The 14,492-nt window shown below is 40.8% G+C and overlaps 1 protein-coding gene across 2 annotated transcripts in view; it reads left to right on the top strand.

The window, feature by feature from the left end:
• The window catches only part of RALBP1 (ralA binding protein 1), a 34,792-nt gene that overhangs the window by 274 nt on the left and 20,026 nt on the right, over positions 1-14,492 (top strand). The window contains exons 2-4 of one of the 2 annotated variants that reach the window (XM_084849851.1): positions 8,643-8,939; positions 10,890-11,044; positions 12,049-12,507. In XM_084849851.1, coding sequence (XP_084705977.1) covers positions 11,011-11,044; positions 12,049-12,507 — 493 coding nt within the window. In that variant the 5' untranslated portion in view covers positions 8,643-8,939; positions 10,890-11,010. The remainder of the gene's footprint in view (positions 1-8,642; positions 8,940-10,889; positions 11,045-12,048; positions 12,508-14,492) is intronic. The other variant, XM_084849850.1, reaches the window with a different exon arrangement.

The following is a 14,492-nucleotide window of genomic DNA, read 5'->3' on the forward strand; positions in this document are numbered from 1 at the left end:
GGGCGGCGGGGGAAGGAAAGTGGCCCCTTCTGTAGCCGGTGGGGAGGGGCATTCGCTGAGGCGCGCCCCGTAGCGCGCATGCGCGCGGACCCCTGTGCAGCGCCCTCTTGCGCGCTGGGGTGAATCGAGTAGCCCGGAGCGACCTTCCCCAAGATGGTGCCCTCGGGATGGACTGCAATTCCCAGCATCCCCCAGCCACCCTGGGAGTTATAGTCCATCACCTCTGGAGGGCACCAGCTTGGGGAAGGTTGGGCTTGGCTGGGACCTAGACGGCTCCTCCCCACCCCTCTTTTTAAAGAGTCTTTCTTAGTGGCCTCTTTTTGTAGTGGGGTATATACGGGGGTCGGGTGGGATGGGTAAGACGCATGCCTCATACACACAATCAGAGTCTTATAGGCTGCATTAAATGATTTCAGGCTGCAGTCCTGTGCGCACACATGGCTGGGAATAAGCCCTTTTGTATGTTTGTACTGTCAGGGTATCTTCTACCCATCGTTCCACACGTGGTTTTATCTGTTCACACTGATTGGTAGTAGAATCTGGAACCTGCCCTCATGCTTCTTCGCAACTATGATCAGATGGTTGAAGGGTAATTAATGAATGAGCTTAAAGCTGGTACATATGTTACTGGATCTGACTAATACCTGTGAATAACTGGTTATGCAAGTATTCTGATCATCGGAGCAAAGAAGTACCTGAAGTAGGATTACATGGAAATCTGCAGGGGCAATTTCTGTTATTAGAAATATTGCAAAATGCATTTTTTGTAGATGCATAAGCCACAGTTGCAATCTTCCACGTATCCAACTTTAGATGATCATTTGTATGTGCAGAACACAAATGAGAATTCTTTTTTAAAATGGACATCTTCAAAAGCTGTGCCCATATGTCTGTATTCCGGCTGTTGTTCTCATGAAATGGCAAGACGCTTCTTCGTTCCGCATCTGTCTTTCAGCCCTGATTATGTACACAGCAGGAGTCCATATGTATAGATATCCATATACCCACAAATCAATCTCTCTCTCAGAGAGAGAGAGAGAGAGAATGTGAATAAGCAGCTAGTGGCCTAGAAGCTTTCTATGACCTTCAGCATAACCCTCACTCTCCAAAATGCCTCCCTTTATTGGCCACTTCCTAAGAACCTTCTTGCCTCTCTGACATGGAGTGTGCAGTTGAGATGAATAATAATTTGGATTCTGCCAAGTCACTGTTGCTTTTAATTATGGTGAGGTTTGTGTGGGAGGAAATGAATGGGTGGGAAAATGTCGCTGGACTTTTAGTTGCTGACTACAAGTGCTAGTCAGCCTATGAAATTTTGCAAGTGGGTTTTTGGAGAAGGCTCCAGCCTTTCTCCTGTTTTGTCCTTTTCCCTGTTCTGTCCTACATCCCTTGCTTTAGTTTTTCTCTATTTCCCAACATCTCTCAAGTTAAAGATATATGAACCCACATGATACACTCCATACTCACCTTTGGTTTCTTTGATATTCTCTGAGTATGACAAAAAGATTGAAATGTTGAGAACTGGTATTTTAAAACACACACAGAGAGATAATTTGTATGTGTTTTGGAGACAAGCCTATGATAACATGATTGCTTGCTTTCATCAGGGACTTTGAGACTTGGAGCAGCAGTTTTCATTGTATCAGTAGCATACATGAAATGGGCAATTGAGAAAGAGTCTAAATTTACCTGTGTTCTTTGACATGCTATTCTGTTTTATTAAACTGGTTATGCTCCTTGTGTACAAAATGTAAGCTATGCCATCAGTATTCTCCATGATGTTGTTGTATATGATAATTGACATTGATCTGGTGCTTTCCCTAAATGTGCAGGCAGCTATGGCCAAGAATGCTTTTTACCAGCTTTGGCTGATTTGCCAGCTCTAGCTTTCCTAGAGAAATCAGACTTGTCCTCAGGCACTAGCTATATCCAGGTTAGATTACTGCAATACTCTCTGTTTGGGGTTGCCTTGAAAGACAATTCAAAAATAAAAGCTGGCCCAAACTGTGGCTTCCAGAATGCTGACTGGAGACCAGAGAGCGATTGGACCATATAATGCCCAGTGAGCACTTATTTGGCTATTTGACTAAATTTCAAGCCCTAAATGGCTTTGAATCAAGATATCTCAAGAACTGCCTTAGATAAACCTTCACGAGCCCTGAGATTGGCTTCAGAGGCTCTGCTTTCTGTCCTTTCGTCCTTAGAAATTTCAAAGGCATATAATAAGGACCTTTTCAGTTGTGGCATTGAAGCTTTGGAATGCCTTCCTCCAGTTAGATCTGTCGAACTACCTCTCTTCCTGCAAATGGGCTTTGAAAATTCACCTGTTTGAAATAGGCTTTTAAAGTTTAATTATTTTTTCCCCGCTAGTAAGATTATATCTGATGTGCAATTTTATAGTTTTAATTGTAGTTTTTGTAATTGTCTTTTGGTCTGTTTTGACTGTTCTGTTTATTTTCTACTTGTTTTTATGTTTTTGTAAGGTACTTTGAGTATAATTCCTTATAGTAAAGCTGGATAAAAATCAAAGTGTTATTTAGAGTGAGAATATGATATACTTGGGAAATGAGGTGATGTGTAGTGCTATAACACCATAGCTTGTAGATTGCTTTTAATCCCATTCTCACATGGTTTGTCATATTTGTTAATTACAGTATTTAATGAAAACCCAAACGTATCATGTCAGGCTGAGGAAAGATATCTTGTAGTATGTTTTAAAGATGTTTAGGGTTGTGATCATGCTAATTATAAGCAATAGAGCATATATAAAAGGTCCCAGGGCAAATCTTCCATATTTCTAGTTAAAATATTTTAAAATACTTCTGCATGAGACCCTGGGGAATTGCTGTTAGTCATGGCTGGCTATACTGATTTAGATGTGCAGTTGGTCTGACTCGGTATAAGGCAGCTGCTTATCGCTGTCAACACCAAAAACTTGCTAAGAAAGGTTACTTATGGTAGATGTTGTTTTGTTTGATCCTTTGTTAACTTTTTTTGCAAGGGACTCATTGTTCTGGTCACACAGAATGACAGTGTTAGAGGTCGCAGCAGTTTTCCTAAAGGTTTTGAAAACATCAAACTGTAGGTCAGTTCATTTGTTTCCAGAGCTGTAAAGTTGTTGCTACCCAATGGCTGGATGTTTCTCCCACAGCTCTGGTAACACTTGAAAAAACGGCATCTGTAAGGGAAGTAAGAACAATGCTATACCAGTAATGTTTAAATCAAGCTTTATGTATAAACTTATGTATTGTGAACCACCCAGAGAGCTTCAGCTATTGGGCAATATAGAAATAAATAAATGTATATACACAGCAAATACAGCTTGCATTGTGCAAGCAACCTCAGTTTGAAGATTGTTAAAGCATGTAAAAAGAGAAGTTCTATGCATGTCCCATTTTCAGATGTGTTTGTGGCTGCCACAGAAAATTTTCCTTCCTCCAGTCTCAGGCTGATTTGGAAGTTCCATGTTCAGTGTTCCATCCCATCTATGTTTGCTTCCTTTGTGTTAGAGTGCTGGCCATTGTTATGAGACTGAAATTATATCCTGACTTCAGAGTTATGGATGGCTGCTCCTCCATGCCAGCATTCCTCAGCCCAGCATTGGCCAAGCTGGCATGGGCAGGAACACCCCAAAATTATGGACCCCGCTGCGGATGTCACAAAGGCAAATGCCTTCCCAGAGCAAGGGAAAGAAGTGATATTCCTGTATGCAATTTCTGGCACAATTCAGCCAGTTTTAGGCACAATCCACTTTTTGATCCCACTGATTTCAGTGGGAGAGATACCCCATGAGATATTCTTTCTCCTGTAGAAATCATGGGACCAAAAAGTGTTTGACTTTTGCTGGGTTGTGCCCTTTTTCCTGTAGTGCTAAGATGTGTTTTTAAAATTTATTTAGGGTGCAATCCCATCCAGATAGGTGGCCACCTCTGAACTCGGAGGTGACTGTCTGAAGTAGGGCAGAAGAAGCACAGAGGGGATCGTTCCCTCTGTGCTCCTCCTGCCCTGCATTTTTGGCTAGACAGCCGATTGCAGCTGTCTAGCCACGGGAGGACGGAGTGGGGAAGGAGGTTGCTGTATGACACATAGTTGTACAGGCATTTCCACCCGCCCTGGAACGCCCCCACCCATGCCCCTTTTTGGCCGCTCCACGCTCCTCTTGCAAGTGTGGAGGACAGGGCTGTCCTGCGCTGCCTCCAGGAACTGACCTTGGAGCGTGGGCTCTGAGGTCAGTTCCTGGGAAACAACATACCCTATGGCTGTCTAGCCGCTGTCTAGCGGCCATAGGATTGTTCCCTTATTTATTTACAGTATTTATATACCGCTCCACATCAAGGATTTCGGAGCGGTGAACAACAAGATAAAAAAATTAATTGGATAATCCATCCAGTTAAGCTAAATTTTTCTTTTTTGCTAACGTGCTATTAAGTATGAGCATGTATTAACTCATGAAATTAGTTGCTGTACAGCATTTGGGGAAATCGGAATATGCAACAGTTTTCTAAAACAGTTCAGAGAGGAAACATTCAGTATTTGTTCTTTCTTCCAACATAAGTTAGAAGTAGACTTCTGATGATAAAAGTTGAATTGTATCTGAATGTTTACTCATAAACTGTGTGAAAAGTAAATTTTGTGTGGGCTTCTAAGTATTGTTGCAGCTGTGTTAGTCACAAAATAGGGACTTGAAAGAGGTCAAAACATGTTTGTATGTGGTATATACATTCTTTGTGTTCCTTCTCTGTGACCTAAAAAGTTAAAGCTCCTTACAGAAACTTATATTTCTCGTTTGTAGACTTACAAGGTCACTGGGCAGAAAATGGATGGGACTACTGAAGACTCAAGTGGTTTAAGTTTAGAACCCTGAAACCCTGGGAAGCACTTCCCACTGTGTTCAAATATGCATAGGTTGGAGCCTTAGGGGGGAAAAGCGGTTTTATGCAGTTCTAAAATACAGGGCTAACTTTTCAGAAGGTTACATATTCTGTTTAGGTTCCTGAATAGGCATTTTGAAGTGTTTGGCTCACAGAAAAAAAACTGCATGCAATGTAACATGGGAGATTTCTTAATGGATTCCCCAATTTAGTTTTAATTTTAAAACTGTTGCAGGTGATCAGATTTTTTTGCAGTGGTGGTGCTGGGGGAGGGAATGTTTAAGCCCTCACGCTGTTTCCCCAATCTAAATCACCTCAGAAAATCTTATTAGCCCTGTGGGAGAAAGCATTTTCTACCTCTTGCAACACGGTCCTTACTTTTCTTGTGAATCTTTTGTTAGCAGTAATTGTGGAGAGAGTAATTCACATGGGAATTATGAGTTGCCCTGATAACTTTAATGCCATGATGCTGGTTTTTGAAATAAAAACTTGTTCTACCAGTCCATAATGTATGCTTGATATACCTTTGAACTGAGAGGACAGAGTGTACTTCATATAACTGCAAGACAGCCGGAAGGCAGCGATAGCTAAGACATGAGCTTCCAGCAGGGAAGTTTATAGCTTTGCCCTAAAACAATCGCCAGATTCTATGATGGAAATAAACTATTTACATGCAGGAAATTAACACAGGCATTCTTTAAAATGGTGTTCTGTTATACCACTTGTTTTGGGTTCCTCCCCTCCAGTATATGAATTCCCCCATCCCTGAGAATTGGCATAAAGGAGGGGAGAAATAATGAGCTAATAGCAGTGTAGGACAAGGACAGAGAACCAAGTGAGAAAGGAGAAGTGTTCAGGTGGGGAAAAAAAACCTTGTGCACCGGAAGGTCTGCTAAGATTATCTCTAGTCTCTGAACCTTTAGCAGATATGTTTGAAATATATCTCCAGATATTCAAAGGGTTCCATCTTGATCTCTTTCCAGTTGCAATGCTTGCATTTAATTTCAAATTCCAAGTCCCTTTGCTTAATGTCAGCACCTTAGAAGTCATTGGATGATACTTTACTACTTGTAAAAGCGATAAGCTGTGAGGGTGGCCAGAGAGAGTTTGCTGTCTGAAGTACGCCATGCTAGTTTGGCATCACACGTACGGTGTAGTGATGGCATTGGATTTATTTATTTATTTAAAGCAATTGTACTCTGCTTTTCCAGGTTAGCTAAAAGGCAGTACCCAATTTAAAAAGCATACAAAATACATTTAAAAAATGAATAGAACAGTCAAACTGACAAATCTAAACTTTTGACTTGCTGTCGTAAGTGGAGGATACATTTTTCAATTTTGATGTCAGTAATCCACTTTCAGTAGCAAAACCCACCCATGTTTTATGATGTGGTGATGCACTTGCCTGTGTTTTTAGAGCTCTTGTCATCAACTATATTTGCTGGGGGTGGGAGCATTTTGTTTATTTTGTGTAAAACATTTATATACCATCCATTATCCAATTCAGATTCCAGAGCCATGTACAATAAAATAAATGCATAATAAATTATTCATTAACAATAAATTAAAATTATAAAAGACAGCAGTTAAAATCATTATGCAGGCTAGGGCTTAGACAATTTAAAATACCTATGTACATAAAAATGTTTTGGCCTCGTGTCAAAAGGATTGAGCCTCTGTAGGAAGAGGGCATTTCAAAGACAGGGCACCATCAGTGCAAAAGACCTTTTGAGGAGCTCTGTGTGTTTTTTCTTTCTCCCCTTCCTGAAATATCTAACAAGGAAAAAAGAGGAGAAATTTTAAAAATTGTACCTTAAAATGTAACTATATTTTACAGTAATGCCTGTTTGTTGGCCTTGTAAACAGTGGGTTGGATCTAGAGTAGCATTTAGCTGAGTTCTGCTCATGGAAGGAGGCGATCCTCATGATTCTTCCTTCCCCCTTGCAGCCTCCAGAAAAACTGCTCTGGATGTTTGGGGAACTGGCTAGAGCAGCATGAGAGATGCCACAGGGGAAGGGAGAATTATGAAGATTTCCTCCCTGCTAATTTTCTCCAGTGAGGAGCCTCAGTTAGATCCCGATGCCTTAAAGTGAAGGCACCCTTCCATTCACAGAATGGCCAATCTGGATCCATCCCATTTTCTCTGGTGGTAAACAACCTAGAGAACTAGATGATGGTATTACATGTAAGAAAGAAGACCGTATTTGAGATCTTGGGCCTGTCTTGTTTAATTGATTATATGTAAGCAACTCTGGGAGACTTTTTGGATGAGGAGCGGCATAAAAATACTTAAAATAAATAAATAGTTGCCAACCTAAGTACCCAGAGGTACTGTTAACCAACCAACCTGCCCGCCCCCCAGCAAACGGTGACAATTAATATAAAGAGTAGTCAGATTTTAAGATCTGTGTAGCCTCACAGTTTATTCAGTAAAGCTAATGCGTGTTTGTGTGTGTGTGTTTCCTGAAGAAGTGTAAACTATCTGGAAAAAGTGCAGATGTGGGGTGAAGTGTGCACAACACAGGGAATTGCAACATATTTAACTCTGCCAGTTTCACCTGAAGTGCCAGTCATATTATTTTCTTTCTCATGAAACCATTTGTTTAGCTTTAGTGAAATAGTGAACAAATGAGTAAGCGGAGCATTTCCCATGGTTTAAACTGTCTTGAGTATCTGGCAGGGATTTAATTAAGCTTCTTTGATGATCAGATAGCTGTAAGATTCTTTCTCAAATATATCAGAGGCTTGTGGCACCTTAGAAACTAATAAATGCATTCTACCCTCTAGAAATTTTCACAAATGTATCCAGTTATTGATGTTTTAAATGAGTTGAAAAACCAGTTGAAACCTTTACCCTATTTTGCATTCAAACCAAAGGGTGGGCACCTTACAGACCATGTTCTGGATGTGGCCTATTAACCCTAGTGTTATAGCCTGCTAACATCTCCAAGACTGAATACGTTGCCCAGCAGAGGATCTTGTCTCATTGTGGTGCTGCTCACTTCTCATAATAAAGCACGTTCATTTTGTGTCCTTGCATCATATCATCATCGTTGGCCCAGTTCACATATTGCAACAACCCAGGATTTTTTTTAAACCCGCAGTTGTGAACGCAGCAAAATGCTGGTGTACGCTGCCCACTTGTTGCTGCTGCAAGTGGGCGTGGCTGAATAATCCAGGAACCTTCCGTCCCTGGGTTGTTTGGCATGATATATGAACCTAGTTTCCTATTCTAGCCTGTTTGTCCCCTGACAAGTCAGAGTTTCTGGTTTGCACATCACGCTAAACAACCCAGGAATGGAGCGTCCCTGGGTTGTTCAGCTGCTCTTGCTTGCAGTGAGAGCAATTGGGCAGCATGCACGACAGCCTCAGGTTTAAAGAAAGGGGTTGTCATTCCATACGAACTGGGCCATTGTGATTCCAACAGAAGATGGTGCTTGCCTTCCGTGCAGAACAGGGGACAAATCTATGTGAAACAAAGGCTGTGTGTGCTTGGCCTGCCACATCTAGAAAGTAGAGAGCAAAATGTAACTATGCCTGATCCCCCCGCAGAGCTGTTTTAACGAATTCTGCAAATTGTATTGTGTGGTTGCAGTTACGCTGCAGATTTCTAAACTTGTAGCCAAATGCACATACTATCATGAGTAGTCCCATTTATATCATGTGGCTAATTCTTTGTGAAACAAAATTCAATGCATATAGTTCCATATTGAAAGTATTTACTTGCACTAGAGTATTCTGCAGTGACACCCTTGTCCCTCCTGTTGCAGGCATAATGGACAGGTAACAGGATATTTTTCTGCTGTGGTGTCAGAGAGCAAGAATGACAGAGTGCTTCCTGCCTCCAACCAGCAGCCCCAGCGAGCACCGCAGGGTGGAGCACGGCGGGAGTCTTGCCCGGACCCCAAGCTCTGAAGAAATCAGCCCAACAAAATTCCCTGGCTTATATCGAACTGGTGAGCCTTCACCACCTCACGACAGCCTTCACGAACCTCCAGATATTGTATCTGATGATGAGAAAGAGCATGGGAAGAAAAAAGGAAAATTTAAGAAAAAGGAGAAAAGAAGTAGGTTGCTATTTTCATCTGTATTATACTAGTGTGTTTACTATCTGCTTTTCACGACCCGAAGCCTGTGAGTGTGTGTGATGTTGTTCTTTATACATACTACTTTTTGATTTATCTTTCAGTGTACCTGGCACAACCAATGTAAATGTTTTTTTGGAATAAGCGTCTCTTTTTTAAGGCATGAGAACTTGCTGTAAAAGAAATCTACAACAGTTCTTCTTCGATGTTTAGTATGGGATACCTCACTATTTATCAGTCAATCTGTGATTATTTGTAAAAATGGTAAAGTTTTCATAACATCTAAATGAGGATTATAACAGTGTTTCCAAATGGGAACAGTGACATAATGTCATCTTCACTTAAAAGTAGGAAGTTACCTTTTAACTTTGTGCCTTGACCTGTGGTGATCATTTGGTTCTCTACTGTGATAATTGCTATAGATTTTTTTTTTAATGTACAGAACAGCCAATAGGCATTTGGAGATAATAAAATGCTTAGCTGCAAATTATGGACCTATCTTGCAGTATCATGTTTGATGACCTCTTGTTAGCACTTTCTTAAATATTAATACAACTATTGGGGTTCCAGCGTTCTAAAAAACTGTTTAACTTACAAATCGTAGCATTCTTATTTTCCATCTGGTTTCTGAAGTTCCGATCCAGATAATGTTCTGGAGTTTCTTACAATTTGAATTTGAGTTTCTTACAACATAATCCTATGCTTATTTACTTGGAAGTTTGTTCCACTATGTTCAGTGGAGCTTTTTTTACTCCCAGGTTAAATGTGCTTAAGATTCCAGCCTGAGGTAATTGTGGATTTTATTTTTATTTTAGTGGAGAATTGCTGCTATTGGGTCAAGCCTGGGTGACTATAGGGGAAAACAGAGGTGAAGAAAATGGATATGTTGGAGAAGGCTTGGGGCATATGGTGACGCTGAAGGAGTTATAGAGGAGTTTGACATTTATAGAGAGGTACTGTAGGGGAACATTGGGGCTGCGGTGGCTTAGTGGTTAAGACGCTGAACTGCAGACCAGAAGGTCGGCAAGACAGCAGTTCAAGACCCGAGTGCCGCGTGACGGAGTGAGCTCCCATCTTCAGTCCCAGCTCCTGCCAACCTAGCAGTTCAAAGGAAGAAATTGCAAGTAGATAAATAGGTACCACTTTGGTGGGAAAGGTAACAGCGTTCCGTGCACCTGGGTGTTCAGTCACGCCAGCCACATGACCACAGAAGCGTCTTCGGACAGCGCTGGCTCTCTGGCTTAGAAATGGAGATGAGCGCCACCCCCTAGAGTCAGACATGACTGGCTGGGGACACCTTTACCTTTACTGTAGGGGAACACTAGGTGGCCAGGGAGAAGTGTTGAGGGTCCATGGGAAGGAAAAAAGTATATGTGAACCAGAGGATTAGCTTGGTCTATGTTGGAAGAGAATTAGAGGGAGATCCCAAACTCTGTCTCTATGAAGGACTGGACTAAAGGCAGGATCCTGGCATAACAGGGAGGTTAAAATTCAGAATGAAGAAGCCTAGTAGAGTTTTACAAATCACAAGAACATCATTATTTTCTTCTTTCAAGCAAGTTTCTGAAAGGCTGTATCATGGCAGTATATTTCTTAGCCATACATCCACCTCTTAGTTCCAGGTTGGTCCATATCCAAAGTGTGTATAGAGCTCGTACCCTCATATTAGAGCATATCAGCCATGCTGGAACATCCCAATAGCACTAAAGATGGTTCTTCACCAGGTTTAGATGCTTGAAAACTAAAAATTGCATGTAAAGTATTTTCTGAGCCTTTCCCTCCTACATCTTAGCACATAGGCTGCAATTAGTGATGGGTGTGTGTGTGTGTGTTTACATTTTAAAAAATTATTTTCCTGTTCTTGCCTACAGGGTAGGCAGGGCTAGTTGCAGAAGAGGTGTAGCTTATTAGACTCCTGTGCATATATTTCAGAAGCAGTAAAGTACCTGATAATTTGCAGCGAAAGCAATATTTGTCTAATGACTGTGGAATTGAAATCACGTATGCAGTTTACATAATCCAAATGAGCACAAGTAGTTGATGATGTGTCAGGATGGTTGGGACGACTTTCCCTATCGAATTGAAAAGTAAGTTTTCTTTTTTTTAAGAGGGTGTGCCTGAGTACATTAATACATTTGCATTTTTAGAATATGTGGTTTAGACATTTTAAAAAGAGTGGTCAATTGAGAGCACAATCCTATGCATGTTTGAACACAAAGAAGACCTACAGCTCCCAGCATTCCCAGCTGGCTGGGGAAGGCTAGGAGTTGTAGGACTTTTTTTGTCTAAATATGCATAAATAAGGTTGTGTCCAAGTGATTCTGAATACAGTCTTCCACTTCTCTTTGAAGTTAGTACCAGAGCTTTCACTGATCTTAGTGATCTAGGATTGGGATTGTATTTTCACAGGTTGATTTTTTTAAAGTGTGCTTGCAAAGATGTTGATTTGTGGTTGTGACAATTTATTATGTTGATCCCAGGAATACAGACATTTCTGGATAGTTTTTTCCCCCTTGAAATCAACTAGGAGCAGAGAAGTCATCTAGACACTGCCTTTCTAAAAGTTTAAGATAAGCAGATATGTGCCATTCATGCTGGTCATTGCTATACAGCATCAGTTTTGTGTTGATCTTGATGTATTTCCTTGTGTGGTGAAAACACATATGGAAACCATTAAGGCTTCTATTCTAAGTCTACTTATCACAGAATAATCCCATTGAACTTGGTAAGAGTTTCTTCAGAGTAACCAAACTAAGGACTGCATTGCAAGCTGGTATGAATTAAAACTGTACGTTACAGTAAAAAGCCATGTATAGGGGTCAGCAGGTAATCAAATGATCCCGCTCCTGGGTCTCTCCTGAAAAATGTGTATGGATACCAGGTAAAACTTTTTATGTATATTCTTCGATGAAGGAAAAGTATGTCAGAATCAGCCCCGAGTACTTGTCCTGTTAATTCTGCAGAAGGTAGAGTATGTGTGTGTTGGTAAGTACTACGTTACTGCGCAGCATGATACTTTTCTCCTTTCTCTAGATAGATTAAACACTTGACATTTTCTATCCTTCACTGCTTTTTCTTTCTCTCCCCACAGCGGAAGGCTATGCAGCTTTCCAGGAGGACAGCTCTGGAGATGAAGCCGAAAGCCCCTCCAAGTTAAAGCGCTCCAAAGGGATTCATGTTTTCAAGAAGCCAAGTTTCTCCAAAAAGAAGGAAAAGGATTTTAAGATAAAAGAAAAACCCAAAGATGAAAAGCATAAAGAGGATAAGCACAAGGAGGAAAAGCACAAAGAGAAAAAATCAAAAGACTTGACAGCAGCAGATGTTGTCAAACAGTGGAAAGAGAAGAAGAAAAAGAAAAAGCCAGCTCAAGAGGCAGAGGTACCACCGGTGGATATCCCCAGACATCGCCCTGTGTTTGGAATCCCTTTGGCAGATGCAGCAGAAAGGACCATGTTGTACGATGGCATCTGCCTGCCAGCAGTTTTCCGGGAATGTATAGATTACGTAGAGAAATATGGCATGAAATGCGAAGGCATCTACAGAGTTTCAGGTATAGTGGCCCACCTGAAGGTAGATTTCTTGTCCTTTGCCTCGAGTCTTAACCAAAGGACATGATGGGACCCTCCATCTTCACCATTTCCTAAACTCAATAATATCTATAACTTCATGTAACTTTGTGTGAAGGTTCCTAAAATTAAATGTGTTTAGCTCTAAATTTGAGACTGGAAGGCTCATTGAGATGTAGGTACAGCTGAAAAAGGTCCCAAGAATTTGCCCTTTTTATTAGAACTCTTTTGACAGGTTAAATGAGCAATTCTAGTCTCCTGTAGAGGGCAGAGAGTGCTTTGTCAGGTCCATTAAAGTTCTGCTTCCCTAGAATGGCACTTTTGATTTCCAAGCAGTTTCCTCAGCCATCTGCCACCTGCTTGATGAGCATAGCAGTTTAAAAAAACATAGTTCAGTCTTTGTGATGGAAAGGGAAGATTGGCACATGGCACTTCCCCACCCCATTCCTCACAACACATGCTCTGGCGTCAGCTGTGGTCTACAGTAGGACTATATTGGTATAAGTAGTTTGAAGATTATAGTCATTTATATGCAATCAGACACTGGTGGACCAAGATCTTATCCCTGCTGTTTGCTGGATATTTTTATTTACATTATATAAAAAGATGCAGTGCTAGCAAGTAATATAGTGATGTTTCGAGTGGTACAGCAGGGAGAGAATATATTCAGTTGCTTTTTCTTCCTACATGTTTGTTTTGATTTTCTTCCAAAAGGAATTTATACAGAGTCCTCATTAGTAAGTATCTTTAAACACAGAGAAAATATTGAGCAGCAGTTGAGGATTTTAGTTTGGATTTGCAGAAAACAGCCCATAGTAATGCCAAGATAATTAGCAGTCACAGTAGTTGTGTAACCTCGACCCACTTAAAAGTAACAATGATTTGAGTCATTTATTTAATGATACAGCTGTATTTTGAATTGTGAATGCCACCTGTGAGACACATTATACCAGCGATCTAAATGCAATGCACGAACTGTTTTGACAAGAAGTGAAATGCAAATTCAGAGGCAAAGTTTAAAGACACAACTGCACAGGAAGTAAATATTTTGAAGGTATCTTATATGTGAACATTTGTTGTTAGTGACACACAAATATGAAAGCTGCTGCCACACTTTCTCTAGCACTGTAAGTCATAGTCTCTTGCAAAAGTATAGTCAGAGGGCTTTTTGATGTTTGAGGTTTCTGGTCTGTTATTCTTTATTATGCCCAACTCTGCTACTGCACAAGCAAGATAGCATAAAATATGCTTCTCTTGGTAACAGAACAGGATGTTGATCAGTATCTAGGCTTGAAAGAGAGTTCATGCAAACATTGGAAAGTGTCAGGCAACAGTCAGAACAATAAAGAGAAATAAGCCATTCTGTTTGATTATAACAGCCTTGTAAATAACCCTACATAAGAAGAGCCTTGCTGGATCAGACCAAAGGTCTATTTAGCCAGGCACTCTGTTCACACAGTGGCCAAGCAGCTGTCTGTGGGAAGCCCATAAGTAGGACATGATTGCAACAGCACACTCCCACTCATGTTCCAGCAACTGGCATGCAAAGGCATATTGCCTCTGATACTTGAGGTAATGTATAGCCATCATGACAAGTAGCCATTGATAATCTTTTTCTTCGTCAATTTGTCTAATCCCCTTGGTGGTTATCACTACATCTTGTGGTAGGAAATTCCATAGTTTTACTATGTGGTGTATGAAGAAGTATTTCCTTTATCTGTCTTGAATCTCCCATCATTTGGCTTTATTGGATGAGCCTGGGTTCTAGTATTATGAGAGAGAAAGAGAGAGAGAAACATCTTCCTGTCCACTTTCTCCACACCATGCACAATTTTGTGCACCTTGATCATGTCTCCTATTCTTAACCTTATTTCAAAGCTAAACAATCCCAGACAATATCCATTTTGAAATGTGGTGGCCAGAACTGTACAAAGTATTCCAAGTGTGGTAGCATCATAGGTTTGTATAA

Source organism: Heloderma suspectum, chromosome 4 (assembly GCF_057233095.1).
Source record: "Heloderma suspectum isolate Gila_16-S chromosome 4, 16-S_ref, whole genome shotgun sequence".
Classification (NCBI taxonomy): Eukaryota; Metazoa; Chordata; class Lepidosauria; order Squamata; family Helodermatidae; genus Heloderma; species Heloderma suspectum.